We start from the raw sequence: 18581 nt of genomic DNA, 5'->3' as shown, positions 1-18581 counted from the left end.
CACATACAAATGTACTACCATTAGAGAACAAGAAAATTGTTTGAGAAGAATGAACAAAGGAATGAATAAAAGAAGTTCACTTCATACTCTGCAATGAGAGATTTTCAAAGGAAATGGGTGAAAGTGTGAGGCTGACAAAAAAATATTAGAGGATAGATCCATCGAGACATTGTGTTAGTGTTTATCTAAAGGGCAGCTCTGAGGACATTTTTGAGGATAAAAACCAGTGACTAGGTTCTCCGCAGAACAGGAATAAGCCTGTGGCCATTCTCACCAGTTCATTTAGGCAAAAGAAATATATAAAACCTGGCAGCCGGCTAAATGCAATTGCACACATCAAGGGGCAGAGAGTAATTTTGAAAAAAATAAAATAAAATAAAGGGCACTTCTGTAGTGGAGATACTGTGAAAACACAGGGGTAGCTTATGTTTGCATTCCAGTCTTTGCACAGACTTAACCACGGTGGAGCATGCTAAACAGAATCCATTTCTTGAGTTATTCAGAGAAGGGGGAGGGGCAGGATCTTAATGGAATGGGCAAACACTTTCCATGTCAAAACTTTCCATGTCAAATCAGCTCCATGAGATCTCAAGCTACCAGTGTTTTTGTTTTTTTGTTTTTTTTTAAGGTGCTGTTAATTATTGTAGTTTAAAACTAGTTTGTAACAAATAGTGCATGGTGCAAGGTGCTATGCAAATTTAATTTAACTATAGGCCACCAGCACTAACACTGCTCAGTAATGGGCAAGCTTTCTTGCCTAATGCGATTAACTTAGGTTGGCTATTATGTAACTTATATTTATTATACTGAACATTAATAATGGTAAACATCTCTCAAGAACAAAAATAAATTAGAAGATGAAGTTTTACTTTAGACAAACGCACAGCTTGCCATTTTCATAAAGAATAAAGTCCCCTTTTCCTTTCATTATTTACTTGATATACCTTCAGAAAGTTAATGCTTTAATACACAGTGAATCAGGAGCTGAAAGTAAGGGATGTTAACGGAATGAAATTAGGTTCTCAGATGAGATAATACTCAAAAGAAAGAGACATCCAGAACTTCATATAGATGAACAAAAGAGCAAATGACTTTTGCTTCTTTCATTTCGACATTCTCATACCTTCAATCATGTCAACCATATTATTGTGAATGCTATTACAGACGTTCTATTAAACGTTCCTTGCTAAAAAGTCATTACAGTGTCCTTATTTTCTCCAGTCAGCTCTGGCCATGTGAAAATGCCTGGCTTTTGTGACATCTGTTCAAACGCTAACATTCAGATAATGAACCAGAACACATCTATTCTTGAAGTACATTCATATAATATTCTGACCTGACTTCATTGCATATCTGTCAGAGATTCTTTCTAGGTTGACTCTAAGTTTTTGAAATTCTTGTCATGAAAATACAAATTAGATTACACACTAGATTTGAGCTAAACAATGTAATGAATGTAATAAAACAATACTTTTAAACAGAAAGATTTAAATTTTTTATTTTTAGTTTCTAAAATGTTTTGTTATGTCTGGAATTCTTTAGACATTTCAACCCACCTCCCTTCCACTCCCCATCCCTCAAACCACAACCACACACACAAACAAACACATACAGACACACACACGTTTTACCAAAATGTACAAGTAACATCTTAAGTAACCCTGAGAAATTATTACATCATTTTGCACTTCTTTAGGTATTCCTTCCTGAGATTTTAGGAGCTTAAGCAATCTGTTGTAGCATGGGGACAGCAGGAAAATTCACAATAGAGAATGAACATGACTTCACCCACTTCTGAACTCTCCATCCAATCCCAACACATTTCATCTAGAAAATAAATGAACCCTCTTAGATGAGTGTAAAATCATGAGCTTGCTGAAAGGTCTAAGGAATGAAGAATGACATGCTCACAAATAATGTGGTATTGTATGTTGGGACTTGTTTTTGAAGAGGCAATTACTTACTTTCTGACATAACTCAAAATCTGCATCCATTTTGGATTTTGACACTATGTCAACCATCACTTTCTCTCACATGCAATCACACTGTTCTACAGTGTGCATAAACCCTTAAACAGATAGAGCACTCAGAAAAGATAGAACAGACACAAATGGCATTGATGTCAGTACATAAAGACCTGTAATTGGTCATCATTATTGAAAAACAAACAGCATAATCCAACAAAATGAGGCAGGGGCTGGAAGACGAGGGAACAGGCATTTGTATCTCAGTGGGGATTTCTACAAGTTGCACAGGCTGAATGAGATTAAATTTGACAGGATGAAGCATCCACAAAAGCATGTTCTTCAAGGAGATTGAGGAGGGGGATGTTCATAAGTTCCAAATGTAATGAGCAGAGGTGTTTCAGAGCAGGAGGAGAAGGAAGCATGACAGGGATAGAAAAAGAATGCACCTATATATCATCTCTGGACCTCAGAAAAGAGTCAGACTAGCTGACAGTATGAGTGTGGCCTTCCTTGTCCCACTTGATCATACTGGTCTATGAGACCCATAATAGGAGGTGATAGCTTCACAGGTTGTTCTTTTTAAAGCCTGACTGTGGTTGGAGTGCACAGTACTTAATAGTCATTTAACAGGCACCATCTAGCACACGTCCACTGCGTGACTTCAGTCAGCACTGCGCAGCAGCAGACGTCAGCCCTTCAGCCAAGAGCATGTGCTTATTTCTATGCAAAGGGTATCGTAAATGCCATTACTGGCTGGGAAAACGGCACAAAGACCCACTGATTGTCCTCTGGCCTTGACACACCTCTCGCTTTTCAATCACTGCTCAAGTTGTTCAATCAGTGTGCTTCATTCGTCTTTTTTTTCCAGACCAAGAACCTATGGTAGAATAATGGCCAATGTCATGCAGAATTTCTGCTGCACGATTTAGGGTGCATCATGTGCATAATAATTTCTTACCACTAAGGTATGGTTAAGCACCCATGTGTACAGGTATAGGTACAGATGATAATGTGCACAGGTATAGTTGATAATACAGAACATAAAGCTCTCTCTCTCTCTCTCTCTAATATATACATACAAATGTCTGTGTGTGTGTGTGTGTGTGTGTGTGTGAGAGAGAGAGAGAGAGAGAGAGAGAGAGAGAGAGCTAAATTATCAACTATAATATTTATGTTTATATATATATATATATATATATATATATATATATATATACACACACACACACACACACACACACACACACACACACACACACACATTTTGCTCTGAAAAAAAGAGACCACAGACATTCCTTTCCAGCATCTGTTGAATTCCAAAACAGACACTCCTCATTCTACTTAATGAGTTACTAATTAGATGATCACCTATACCAACAAGCATTGTCAAAGACTGGCGGTATTTCAAGATGCTTTAACGTTCTGACTGAAAATCGGGGTTATTTCACCAAATACGCATTCTGGACTCTTAATTTAAAAAAAAAATATTGTGTTGTTTAATAATCAATATGATTATGATTATGATTATTAATCAATCTTGATTTATTTGCTTTATTCAAAGTTTGTAAACAATGCATCTTTTTTACTGCAACTAAATTCTTTACATTTTTTATTTAGAATTTGGGTGAAATGTTATCCATAGTTATCAGTAGAATAAAAGGAGAATGGACAGACTGGTTTGAGCTGGTTTGAAAGGCAACAGTAATTCAAATAACCACTTGCTACAACTGAGGTATGCAGAAGAGCATCTCTGAAAACACAAAACATCTACCTTGAAGCAGATGGGCTACGGCAGGATGACACAAGGTGATACACCTGTCAGCTACAAACAGGCAACTGAGGCTACAATTCACACAGGTCCATCAAAATTAAACAATAGAAGACTGAAAAACATTACCTAGTCTGATTAATCTCAATTTCTGGTGCGACATGGTAGGGTCAGAACATGAAAGCATGGATTTATCCTGCCTTGTATCAATGGTTCACTCTGGTGTTAGTGGTGTAATGGTGTGGGGGATATTTTCTTGGCACACTTTGGGTTCCATAATACCAAGACCATGAGGATGCCACAGCCTACCTGAGTATTGGTTTTTTTTTTTTGGCATGACAATGTGTTCACTGTTCTCAAATGTCCTCCACAGTCACTGGATCCTAATCTAACAGTGCACCTTTGGGATGTAGTGGAACGGGATATTTGCAGCATGAATGTGTAGCTGAGAAATAAACAGCAAATGCATGATCATGTCAGTAGTGTGTATAGCCCCCACATGCCTGTATGCACTCCTGACAATGTCTGGACATGCTCCTGATGACATGATGAACAGTGCCCTGGGGAAGCTCCTCTCAGACCTGGATCATTTTGCTCCTGGACAGTCTGTGGTACTACTTGGCAGTGTTAGATGAACTGATACAATGGCAGACCTGCCAATTCTTGTGATCTCTTGTGAATGCCAATAGATCTACATGGTGCTATGCTGTGAGCACAGGTCCCACTAGGGTACATCATGCCACCCTCATAGACTCTGTTTCTGACAGTTTTTTCAGAAATATGCACCTCAGTAGCCTGTTGGAGATCATTTTGTAGGGCTCTGGCAGTGTTCCTCCTGTTCCTCCTCACATAAAGGAGCAGATACCAGTCCTGCTGCTGAGTTGATGCCCTTTTTTGGTTTGGTCCAGCTCTCCACATGTAATGGCCTATGTTCTGGTATCTCCTCCATGCTCTTGAAAGTGTGAAAACCTTCTTGTTACAGGACGTGTGGACATATGTGCCATCCTGGAGGAGCTGAACTACCTGTGCAACCTGAATGGGCTACAGATGCTGCGTTATGCTACCAGTAGTGACAAGGACACTAGCAAAATGCAAAACTACAGTACTGTAGAGAAGAATCAGTCAGGAAAGATAAGGACAGAGTAATTGTCTGTGACCACTACCTGTAAAACCATTCCCTTTTTGGGGGTTGTCTTGCTGTTGTTTTTCCATTGTACCTGCTGTCACTTTCTTTGTCACCAAAGCTGATGAAACGTATGCACAATCACTTATGCTTCCTAACTGGACAGAATGTTATCCCTGAAGTTTAAGTTAGTGTTATAGTATGATGATTAAGTGTTACATTTTTTGAGGAGTGTATATATCTGCATTATCCAACAGCATACACTAGACCATGGATAGTCTCATTTGAGAGAAAAGTTTGCCTCACTTAAATGAAATTTAAAGGGATCAATTTAGGCATTTCAGAACATTGCTGTCTGTAGGCTTTACTGTGATTTAGTCTTTAAATTATTCTTTTTAAAGTCCAGATATCATATTATTCATGGGGTGACTGCAACAGCCCTTGTTTTCTTTGCTTATTGGTAATCTTTAAGCTCGGCAAATCAGAGTTCACCTTTAAGCTCTCAGATTCAGACTGGATGGCTGTATAATACCCCTGCCTTTTCCATATCTGGAATATTGGTTAACTGTACCTCAGTATGTAAATGGAATATAAAACCAGTTCAGATCTTATTTACATGGCAGACGTCCTAAAGCATTATTGGGACAGGCAATGTTTAGCCTTTTTGTCATTATTGCCACTGAACTCGCCAAATGTCTATTGTCAATGAAAAGCACTGTCTGATATCTTCAAACAAAACAAACTCTTATGTGAATGCAAAATGGGGCTTTTTTTTTTGATGGAATGAAAATGCCAGTCTCTCCTTTTAAAATTCCATTTGTAGCAGCATGACTGTGTGCAGTATGTTGTAGTAATATTTATTTATAATTTATTTTTAAACTAAACATGCTGACTGATTAACAAATATCATTATTCATGCAACTTTCATGATCTCAAGTGTTCAATGTCAAGCAATTATAAGCAAGGTAATTAATTGAGTGAATTAATGTTTTTAATATCAGTGTTAGTTTGTCCCAGTAAATAGCAATATAGGGCATTCTTATTGTAAGGCAAACCTCATAAAAGATTTTAAATAAAAACTTTTATTTACATGATTGAATTTTCACATCTGGTTGAGTTCTGTGATGTTGATCTTTTAAATAGTAATTCATATTTATTTTTAGCAGGGTAAGCCTAAACTAAAATCTATAAATAGAAGAAAAAAAGATGAATCAAAACAAAACCAGTCAGCTTAATTTTTTTATTAGCTGATTATTTTTAATTAATTGTTTATTTGAATGGCTTGCATTCCTATTTGGAATGGAGGTCAGCATTAACAAAATCATCCTATTTGCATAACAAAAGTACAATTATTTCATGACTTGTTTATTTCAATGTGATCTGCCTTTTACAAACCATTCCCCAAATATCTACTCTCTATAAAAGCTAACAATAGTTTATGTCTGATTAGTCTGTACTTCAGGGTATCAAGAGAGCATTGATGCACTACTTGCTGACTGCTTGGCGTTGTGTGCATGTTCAAGCACATTTGAGAGCTGAGTCAGTATCTTCCCAATAGAGGATTCATTTGGTGTATACTGATATGTACAACTGCATTCAGTCTTGAGTCAATGCATCGCTGGCTGGTAAGTTTTCACATCACTTCTGGGGTCTTACAAAGGACAACAGTGCGTAAAGGAAGAAAAGTTCTATTGATCCAAATAATCTGTGGGCTATTCTCAATGTGGCTGCTGACGTCCAAAGTCTTCCTCAAGTACAACTAAAGTGATGAACATATCATGGCATACAGGCATTTATTATCACTTTGCATTATTACTGTAACCAATTAGAAGAGGTGCTCAGACATCTGAAAGATCCTTCTGCTTTTCAGGACCTGAGGGTGACTAGCAGGTTTTATTCAGGCCTGTATACATCAGACATGCTGCCTCTAATCAACTTTTAATAGGAAGAACAAATAAATATAAAATAATATAACATTTATAAAGTCTATGACAATCATAGATGGGTCATACATTGAAAATACACTTCACAAATACGAGCAATATGTCTAGCGACATAAAATCACGTTTTGCGTATTGGCAGCACAGAACAAGCAATTCATCACTTGCCTTAACTTGATAATGATATTAGCTGTTCATATATGTAAACAGATATTTGCTATTTTATAAATATCAAAATTTTATATATGTTAAAATTTGGAGTGTGAGAAATATTCAAGTTTTAATTTTAAATGGTTTAATCTTATCACTTTTTTAGCGCATACCTGAGCCACTCCAGATAACCATTTAAGCAATGCTTTTGTTGAACCTCAGCATGCTGTATAGAGAGCACTATAACCTGAAATGAATGCATACATGAATGGGAAGGTTCTTTGAGAGCCTTTTATTTCCAAACAAAAATCCATCCTCTGGATGGAAATAGAACAGCAGGCAGACAAAAGCTTTGTTGTCTCCTCCAGCCAATTCCAAGTCAACAAGTGTTTTTGCTTAAAACATGGCCTCTGATAAAAGGTCACAACTGGTTCCTGAAAGTGTGGACCCACTAATTTTGTTGGAAAAAAATATCATAAAGCAGCATTGTCCACATTGCCCAATATTTCCCATGGCTAGCTGAAATTCTGAACACTAAAAAAGTGATGTTTAAATTTAGGCAGACCAATTCATGTTGTTCATCAATGTATGTTCAGGGAAACAGTTTGTCTGAATGTAAGCTAACAACACATTTTTTACTTAAAATTTATATATTATTTGTAATAATATTAACTCATTAAAAGTCAAACAAGCCATCTTATTTTTTTCTTGACAAACTTATTTGCAATTAATAGTTATCAACTGTGTATTGTAAACCAAAGAACCAGGCAAACCTAGTTTCTCCAGACTACATCCACTATATAGCACCTTTCCTGCAAGCATGAACAGTACAGTACAGACATCTGCAATGTTCAGAAAGCTCAGAAGAAAGCACAGAATTTGAGTGGTTTTCTATGTGTTAATCTGAAACAAATGCTATCTTGCAAGATAATTTGCTACATATAGTGCCAAAATATTAATATTTGTTAATGTTAATATTAAATATTAACACTAATACTTTGCGTTTGTTAGATTCAGCCAATGCTAACACTAAATGTTAAAGACGAGACTCCTTTGTTCTCTTGTTTATGTACCTTTCATCAACGGTAATGACTCATGAAGAACCTACCGTTAATCCTGAAAATATTAGATCATTGTAGGTTTATCCCCCAAGCATTTGACTACAGTGTCCTAGAAATCATTGATCATTTAAAATGTTACTGATATTTCATCTTATTTTTATGCCTGATGGCTTGCTAACTGTGGCTCATGTTTGCAAGTCCTATGCAGCAATTTATTTATTTATTTTTTTACTCTGGGCAAAGTGGAAAACACTACATTAGTAAGAATGGAGATAATCCCCATTACCTCATCCCAAACATCCTACATTATAAGCTTGTTAGAGTGTAAACCTAAACTATTTACAATAAAGTCATTAGCTACCATTTGTGAATATGATCATTCTTAAATGCAGTCTATCCAAGTAAATATTTACATGAGTATCAGGAAAATAACAATCACTCCACATAAAATATGATGCTTATTTTTTTTTCTTTGCTACTGACCACTTTGTAGTTACCACTAGCTTGCTAGCTAGATCTCTAGCTAGCTACAGGATGGAGGAGCTGAGACTGCTTGTGCGTGTATTCAAGATGACACTCAGCCAGTCACAAAGTCAGTCACAGTGAGTAAAACAGCCTCTTCTGCTTCTTCAGTCATTTGCACAAAAGTTCTATTAGACTGAATTTCTTTGCTCCTTTTTTATTTATTTTTTTTTCCTAGTGCGCAGAATGACCCAGAGCATGACCTCTCTATTATGACACCTATGGTTCTATGAGCTGAGGGTGCTATGTAATACCTAATGGCTATATATACACCTTTACCTTCTGTTCTATTGGTATCATGGTCAGTGGAGTCAAACAAAACCTGCCATTTCCAGACTGAGAATAAGAAGGTCAGTTTAAGCAGGTCATCCTCCTGTACACTTTCTGCTAAATATGGATTTAAGCATGGCCAGTGAACGCTTTCTGTCAAGGCCTGATTAAGCAGGGCAAAAAGGTCTGCTATTGCACTGACAGTTTAACAAAAAAGCTGCATTGTAATACTTGTTCTTGCAGACGCTGGCCATGTTTGGAGAAGGATAAAGCAGTCTTCATTGTGGTGGTGGTGGTGGTAGGGACTGATTGCCACACTATTTGAATGGCAAGGAAAATAAGGCTCTACTTATCTAGCTTCAGGCAATGCACAAAAGAAGCAAGTGCAGCAACGTGGCACGTTTTCAAATTGGGATCAAAAGGTGTGAGCTAATTAACAAACTAAATAAGAGTCTCTAAGCTTTGTCTGGCTGGAGTCTTCTTCCTTTCACGACTTTTCAGAGGCCAAGCCACAATGGATATTTAGCGGTCATGTATATGTGTGCGTGTGGGTTAACAGTCGAAGCAATGTTTTTTTGTTGCTGTTGTTGTTCCTTGTATCTCTGGTTATGGCATAGCAGTAATCACCCAAGTCCTTGCTATTGCCCATTATGCACGCTGGTGTAACCTGAGATCATAAAAGGTGTCAGATGGCAGTGGTTTTCCCATTTGGCTACTTTAATTGTATTTGACTTCCTCAGCAGTGGCCAGGCATCGGTAGGGACTCTAGAGCAAGATGGGTAAGACAGGGGCTCGTAATAAAGACAAATAGGGAGAACATGAAATTTGATTCCTGCTGGTGCGGCACCTCCCACAAAAAGAAAAGTGAGTGTGTGTGTGTGTGTGTGTGTGTGTGTGTGTGTGTGTGTGTGTGTGTGTGTTTAAGAGAGAGAGAGAAAAAGAGAGCGCGAGCAAGTACATTGACAATCCATGAATTTTCCCTGAGCTGTCAAATGTAGAAGGGCACACATCTAGCAGTAATGGCACACCATCTCCAGAGACAGGCATGCAAAATAAAACAGAAACAGCACAATATTATCTGCCTCCATCACATGAACTCTCAGTTGGATTCCCTAGCCAACACCAACACCAGCACGAGACACACATGGCTCTAAAGACCTGCACACCTCCGAACACAGGGTTTTCGTCCTCATTATTCTGACGCCATCCACGGTTGCATCAGTGCAAGGTTCACCCACCTATTATTTATTTAATTACCAGAAGCATATGTTCCCCTCAGACCTTGTACTGTGTAGCACACACTTTGTGGCATGATATGAAAACACCATCTGCTCTGAGAACAGTTCAAGGCTTGCAGTGGAGGGAAAGTCCTACTGTGTCAGTGGATTATCTTACTGTTTCTGAATCTCCATTTACCTTATCTCCTGTCCCAACTGACCATTATGAAATGATCCTTATAATATATAATAGAGTCAATTATTCCTGTGTCGGGTAAGTCTATTTCCAAGAAGGTTTATAGTGAATCAGATTTATCTATTTCTAATTCCCATTGTTAAAAGTAACTGCTGCCTTCCTTTATAGGCACCTCTTGGGAATCTTTGATCACTTGCATGGACTATCCAATTTGTTCTCAATATAGAAAAAAATAAATAGATCATTTCTGCCTATTGAACATGTCTGTTTCTTCATGTAAGTCCAATGATGTTATGTTTGAGAGGAATCAGAAACGCATCCTCTGTGGGCTCATGTGCCTTAAACTACTCTCTACATTATATATATATATATATATATATATATATATATATATATATATATATATTAGATTTAAGTTTCAAAGCCATTATGTGGGGAAGATCCAAATTTTCCATTGCATTAAAAAGTAATCACATAGTTGCACGTGATGTGCATCTGTAAGTATGTCTCAGATTGCATTCTATTACACTGTTTTTATGCACTACATGAGACACAACTAACCGTGTTTATGTGTGTGCGTGCATGCACCTGTGTGTGTATGTGTGATGTTGGATAGCTTGTCAGTCTACTCAAGTCTCTCAGGAAGTCCCAATGCCAGTGCAGGCAGAATATCCCGCTGACACTAGAGAAGAGGCCACAGTGTATTTGATTCAGACTTTCAAGAGAACAATACAAACATCTGCTGTGTCTCATTAACTATATTGAAGCTAATAGCAAGGCCACAAGTGTGCAGACTATGTTAATGAAACGGATGTGTAGAACAGCCCCAGAAAAATTAGACAGCTGTGAATGTTCAAGTGTCAGAACATCTGTTAGCAGACTATGTGTTTAGCCTCTTGTAATGAAGAAACATGGTTAGCTTGTGTGTGTCAATTTTGTGTCTAGTCATTTTCCTCTTTTAAAGATAATGTATGTGTGTGTGTGTGTGTGTGTGTGTGTGTGTGTGTGTGTGTGTGTGTGTGTGTGTGTGTGTGTGTGTGCGCATGCACACACAGGTCAAGGCACTGTTTTTTGTCTCATTTCCATGTCAGAGCGTAAGGTGCTTCTCCACATGGACACAACAGACCTGGACAGCATACATCAGAGTGTCTAAATGTTTTCAGCATTGATCTGTTCCCAGATGTTGTGTCTGCCAGAAAGATTCATCATAGACACACATGCTTCTGCTAGCTCTCCCATTAAATTTACATGAAAATGAAATATTCATTTTCCATTCAACATTTGATCGTCATCATCATTTGATAGAACTTACGATGGCATACTTGTTGTTGTCAGCTTTTATATAAATGTACATCTTCCTTCCATTTTCTGTCTCACTATAGGACGTCTGTCAGTGCCCATGCAACTGACTTGGTTATGACTAAGGCCAGAGTCTAAGACTCCCTATCATACACACAAATATTTCATATTTCTAAAATATCCATACGTAAAAATACCCTAAGAAAATATTTTTGAAACTAGGAAAATTAAACAGTTCTTATTTTCAAATAATATATGTATAATACACTGTATAATATGTATTTCATACTGTCAGTATTTCATTTAGTGACTACAGTAAGATTCAATTCTTAGAGCAATCCATGCAGTGTGTTGTATATGATGATAAAACACTGCATGCTCTATAAAACAAAAATGAGAAATTTAATACAAGATAGCCAACTGTTGCTCAGAACAAAGGAGCAAACGAAACAAAAGTGACATAAAATCATGAGCCAGATTGATTAACTGGCAGTGATGAAGCACTTGAAGTATTAGGTAGATAAAGCAATTGATTATCCAATAAATCCTTGTCTAGCTCTGAATTCCCTCATTCAGAAATAGAAACAGGGCCCCTGGCAATAAATTAGTTTCATCCATCGTCTGCCTGTATAGAAGAGAAAGCATCTGCAACCGTGCACTTTTGTACACTTAAAAAAAAAATAGGCCTGGATTAAAAAGGTAAAGAAATCTGGAAATCTATTAACAAACAAGATGTTACACATGTTGTCATTTAAATTAAATGTTACCTTTTGATATTTCTAATTCCAAGCTTCATTGAGGATTAATGTGGTTAAAAACCTAATCTTTTTTGGATTTAAAACTGCTGACAGATTTTTTCAACAGAAAGTTCTTGTTGTCTTTGAGTTGTGTGACATGAATACAAGTAAGTTTCAAATCATATATTCAAAGCTGCATTGCACTGGTTGAAAACTCAGCTCAGTGGAAAGCAGTAGCATTCTGCCAAACACACTCTCATTACATCCATCATAATCAGCATTGAAGTCTACACAGAAATGCAGCTGTTAAAGAAGGAAACAGATCCCACTCTGCTCAAATAACAGGAGAGCAATACTGAAAATAACACAGAGACGTAGGAGAAACAGTTCTTCCCCAGACATTTACAGTCTTGCAGAGTGAGTTTGATCGGCCATCTGGCCTCCAAGAGGCACGTTGTAAAAACAGTGAAATCAATGGAGGCAAGTCCACCTTGGATGCCCACCATTACACAGATGGTGTAGAAGTGCTTAGGCTACCACTTGGGGAGACATGGGCCCCTCCCTCTCCCTCTCTGGACAGCACCCACTTTAATGAATTTCACTGGTGTGGTTCCGATGTGTATAGACTTCTGGCAAACCCGTTAGCAAATGCAGTAATTCAAAGAGAGCCCTCTAGTGGTCTTTCAAGGAGAGGTTTTAAAACTCTAAAAAACGTAGCATTAATTTTGTTATAAACATTGTAACCTTTTCCTGTGTAGCACAGGTATAGGCACAAAAAGCATAAGTCATTGAGCATAAATATCTCCAGAGAAAAAAAAGGCAAAGCACACACATTTACAGACACAAATACACATAATCCATACCACAGACACAAAACGTAGACTGACACTATAAATACTAATAGCGTCATACAAAGAATACCTATAAATGTGTGATGGCGGCATCACAGCTGTGTGTATAGGCATAGGTGCGTGTGTTTGTCTGTCTGTGTGTTTGTGTGTGTGCATGCACAAGCAAGAGAAAGTATTAACATAGCATTATATTTTAAAGTTACATTTTAAATATGTTGCTTAAAAAGGTGAAAAAATGGTTCAGTTTACAAATTTACCAGAAAAACTGCAGATGCCAAATGATAGAAATGTCTTCACCAAAAAGTCATTTCCACTGCCATCAATCACCAGACATTAAACAATTGGGAGAACCTGACATTAAACAAAAAACGAAAGCTTGATAGGAAATTCTATTTTGCCAGAGATTTAGGCCTCCTGCCCATTAAATGTAAAAAAAAAAAAGTAAAATGGTGTATAAAGGTTCAAATTAAGTGTTGATCTAGAGGAATATGTGTAATGAAATTCAGTTTGATGCGACTGACACACACACACACACACACACACACACACACACACACACACACACACACACACACACACACACACACATATATATATATATATATATATATATATATATATATATATATATATATATATATATATATATATATATATATATACTGCGTTGTTTACAAACGTGTGGTTTTCACGTGTTAGCATCTCTTAAGGTCATTTTTAGCAATATTCACTCCGGCCTGCATAGCACCAAGCTATACTTGTCAAAAGTAATATGCCTTGAGACAAACCCGTATTGATCTTTATTCGAGTTCCATGAGCTCGTGCCATGCAATGTTTCATCGCCTCGCAAGTCTCCGAATGAGAAATGTAGCCCTTTTTTCATTTTTGCTCTCCAGAAGAGTTGAGTCATTATAACTAGACCTTTCACTTAGCAAAGTAGTAATATTCAACTTGTAAATGCAAAACAGTAAGGTTAAAGCGGTCTGCGATGTTCCAAACTTTGGAATGTGCAGAACATCACTTATTAAGTACGCCTACATTTCACTTTATTTCCAACGTGTATTTTTTTACACATAACATTTTCTCTTAATTGAACAATGCAATTAAAGTGCCAAACCTTTATGTCTTGTTTAAACGTGTTGCTTTTTGAACACAACGCCAATTTTATTCTAGGAAGCTCCACGCAACTTAATTTAAGGTATAAATGTAATGTTTTGCAGTCCTTATAATACCAGTCATTTGCACTCCGACTTTATCGATATATCTGTTATATCATCAGTTAAACATATCAATCTGGGAAATACGTTTAATATTCATTCTGTTTTATCAACAGAGGAGACAAGTGTTAGACATGGATTTACGTTCAGATTAACGGTGCAGAATGACGCAGAATGCTTAAAATTGAACGGCTTCGGAAAAGAACTGAAATAAAATTTGAAGTAAACTCTGTCCATGAGTCAGTGTCCATTACGCATAAGGATTTCTATTCTCTTACCTATTCGTATGACATGAGGCATCCCGCAAGAACACTGAATCCAAAAAAGACACACCATGACCGTTGTCCAGTATTCCAAAATCGCTCTCCGGGGCGACAACCAAGTATTTCTCATGATTCTTAGGAAGTGGGATCCACTTTTTTAGGAATCCAAAAACGTCTCAGAATTGCTCATCAAAATTGTATTCGAGGGTATCATATGAGGAAACAAACTGGCGCTCATTGTACTTGATGGAACATTCTTCCAGCTTTTTTGACGCTCAAGTCCCGAAACAGCTCGCTTTAAATTTAACTCCAGTTCTTAACGCAGGCGGATCAGAACTCTACCTGCGGACGTTGGCTGTTACAATTAGCCTGCAGGAGTATCTGTATCCCCTCCTACCGCTGATGCTATCTTATGGCTGGTTCAGACGCCGCAACAACCGGGCTGGAATACCGTGTAAATGTGGAAGGGGTTTGCGCCCACGGTGTTTTTTGGCAGCTACAAATAATTATCTTGACCGTGTCTGCAAAGAAAAGGCGTTCGTTCCTTAGAGCCGTGCATCGACTTTATCCGAAATGAATTTGTAACAAATGTGTTTGCACAAGTAAGTCTTTGAAGTAACTGGATCTCTTAAGCTGACAACACTCGTTTATTGTTTATTGCAAACAATATTATATATATATATATATATATATATATATATATATATATATATATATATATATATATATATATATATATATATATATATATTGTTTATTGCAAACAATATTTTATATATATATATATATGGCACGTTCTCACCTGGCAGCTCAGGTACATTTCAGAGCTCAAGACATTTCACAAATACGACCATATGTGTCACTATACAAACACTAGGATAAGTAATAACAAATGTAACATAACTAAACATAATCCTAAATATTCTCCTAAATATAAGTATCAAGACTGTTAGGCAAGACAACCAAAAGAGTTCCCTTTTCTGATACATTTATCACACTTTTTTGTTGTTTTCACAGAGTGATTTGTTATGAATACTCCTGGAATACTCCTTGCATTTTTGCTGCCATCTAACTGAATCCAAAACCCAATAAATGTTTAATATTAATTCTAATAAACTTTTTTTGATTGGATAAGTGTACATGAAAAGTTATTTTAAGTTTAATATGGTGATGTTTTTACAGGTGTTTGTTCCGAGTTAATGATCAAACAAGATATTAGCAGTAGGTGGAGGAGGGTAATGCATTCACACTCTTTTATAGACAAATCAGCATGTTTCTAGAAACAAAGATTAACACCAGATGACTGCACAGTGAACTGAATAACCAGGTCAAAGTGTTAGCATGACATATAACAAGTGCTTTGTTCTGAAGGACAGAGCTGTTGACAAAGCAGGGTGCATATGCTCTTTAGTTGGGACTCTCAATCTGTGTCAATGAGTACATTAGCTGATATAACTGCTTATTGCCTATCTGTCTGCTCATTCGTCACGCTTTATGCGATGGCGTCAGCCACACACGGTGGGTAACACATGAGGGCGATCACTTAGAGAAAGCATGCCACCACTCCTCCTTTCAGCCCATTTTCCGTCCCTCCAAGCTGTGTACCCGGCAGCTCTATCCATGCAACGAAACGGAATGATAAGTGTATTTATTTTCATCCATGACACATGCACTTTATTACTGTCATGATGCATTTCAAATAGTACTCGTAGCGTCGTTTGTAGTCCTCAGCCTTCATGTGGCCATCTGCTCATGAGAGACAAGATTGATGATAGCAACAACAGTGGGTGTCCCATAACACAGTAATCAGCAATAGAACAGGCACATTTTGATGCTGAATTAGCTTTGCAGATTGTGCTGTCCACTTGGCACTGTGGGGTACTTGTTGTAATGGTATGTAAAAATTGCAGTGAATTGTGCCACTCTATGAAAATCATGGCATTTTAATTTGTGCATCTGTGTTGGTTTAAAGTTAGGCTGTATTCAATAAATGTATATGTAGTCTATAGATATAAACAATGAACCATCAGAAAGAAAAATTGGAACAGGTAAAAGAAAATATAACAGGCAAAGAAACACACTTTTATTTTCGACAAACATAACATTAATGTAGCTGGTGACAAACAAAATGGCCGTGTCATTGTCCCTTTAGTCTATGTGTTGAAACCCTACTATGAGTTGACAGCCAATGCATATTCATGATTGCAAGTGTGGATTTACAACCACTTGGCACAATATAAGGGCCATCAATGTGAGTTATGTGCCCTGAGCTTACGCATTATCAAGATTCATTGACTACTGCTTTCTGAAATACAAAATGTACACTGGTTTGGCAAACAAGACATTGTGGGACTGCTCATGGTTTTCTGAGGAGAGGCCTTCAGCCGCTCTCTCCATTAGCTGGAGCAGTGAGTGGAACTGATCAATGACTCCGATCAGTGATTATGGCAGGTGTGTGCCAGCCAACACAAAATGGCAGCTAGTGGGAGAATTGGGTCATCATCATCACTCAGCTTGCCTCCACCAACAAGAATTTTCTATATTACTTTACCAGAGCAGATAATGCTAAACATATGCATTGTCACTTTACTTTGTGATTACAGCAAGAGTAATGAGAGGAGAGAGATTTATAACACCTTTAATGCTCTGACAAAACTGTGTAGCGGGAGTCAGTTTTAATAAACACTCCACTCAACAACATCCTCTTATACTTTCACTTGTTCCCTAAAGCATTATTGATGGAGAGTAAAGGTAAAACTCATTACTAAACCCTCATGAACTCCCTGGTAAATCTAGGACCTTATGCACAACGAGAAATACAATTTTTTGTCTTGTTATAGCATTTTTATGAATAGATTTTTTATATTACATTGTTTTGTTTGATTATTTTATGATTATAACTTTATTTTCATGGTTGGGAATGGTATTTGGTTGTATGTAAAATTGTTTACTTTTTAAGAATGAACCTTGTTGTGCCATTTGAAGTTCAACTAACATCAGAGATCTTTGGTTAATGTATTTGGTTAATGCATGAATGGCTCATGGTCAGTACATCTTGGCCTATAGAATCATTCTTAGGGAGTGTAAAATCCTACGATAAGTGATTTTCCATTTTGGAAAATCTCACTTGAAACTGGTTGTTACATAATGAGGGAAATACCGGTATACGACAGAGGTGACCTACATGCGTTTGTAACCTCTCCACTGGCAAAACATTTTGCAGAAATAAGCTTACATTCTCATTCATAAGGCAAACTACTTTAGAATTTATTTTTATCATGAAATTTGATGACAACAACATGCAAGAGTATTAGGGGTGTTTGAAATGAACCCCTTTTGTTTGTGTCATCTTAAGGAGTTTCCACAATTAGTGCTGTGGTTCTGGTCACACCACGAGTTTTACACAGATTGTCAAGTCATGAGTTACTGCAAGTGTCTCTACTTGTTGCCTTATGTGATGATAACTGATGCATTTACAAGCTAGCCGACCCTGCAGATCAATGTCTTGTCTGGCAAGTCCGTCAGACCTAATGGTTGTGAGAGCAAAGAGCCCCCATCATAAACCTTCAAGTATTGACAAGTGTTGCTCTTAGTTGACTGGATTGATCAGTAAACTTTTTTTCTCCTCAAGCGATTGCAGCTGAACAGAAAGAGCCAATCAATTCTTGCCAGGTATCTTTAAGTTTCTGCATGAAATCCCGCTCTGTTATTGGTCAAGAGGAGCAGTGGCATTGAAGTTGCTAGAGTGTTCATAATTGTTTGGAGAAATTGCACAGACTGTATTGAACTGGAAAAAAAGTGAATCATGTGAAACATTTTTCCATTGATTTTCATTCACTCCTCTGGAAGAATATAAAAGGCTTATCCAGCCAACTGAAGATAATGTTGAGATCGAACATCTAGGGGTAAAAAAGGAACCAGCCTCTTATTGTAATGTGGCCATGAATTGAGTGTCATTTTCAGGCCTCCTTTTGAAGAAGATAATTGCTTTTACGGCATT

General features: G+C 37.3%; 1 protein-coding gene across 1 annotated transcript in view; it reads right to left on the bottom strand.

The window, feature by feature from the left end:
- The window catches only part of LOC113578056 (glutamate receptor ionotropic, kainate 3), an 85620-nt gene extending 70644 nt beyond the window's left edge, over positions 1 to 14976 (bottom strand). Inside the window, exon 1 of the mRNA XM_035530839.1 lies at positions 14597 to 14976. Coding sequence (XP_035386732.1) covers positions 14597 to 14711 — 115 coding nt within the window. The 5' untranslated portion in view covers positions 14712 to 14976. The remainder of the gene's footprint in view (positions 1 to 14596) is intronic.
- Positions 14977 to 18581: the final 3605 nt, after the last annotated feature.

Source organism: Electrophorus electricus, chromosome 10 (genome assembly GCF_013358815.1).
Source record: "Electrophorus electricus isolate fEleEle1 chromosome 10, fEleEle1.pri, whole genome shotgun sequence".
Classification (NCBI taxonomy): Eukaryota; Metazoa; Chordata; class Actinopteri; order Gymnotiformes; family Gymnotidae; genus Electrophorus; species Electrophorus electricus.
The sequence above is the reverse complement of the archived record's forward strand: the minus strand, read 5'-3'. Positions and strand labels throughout refer to the sequence as shown.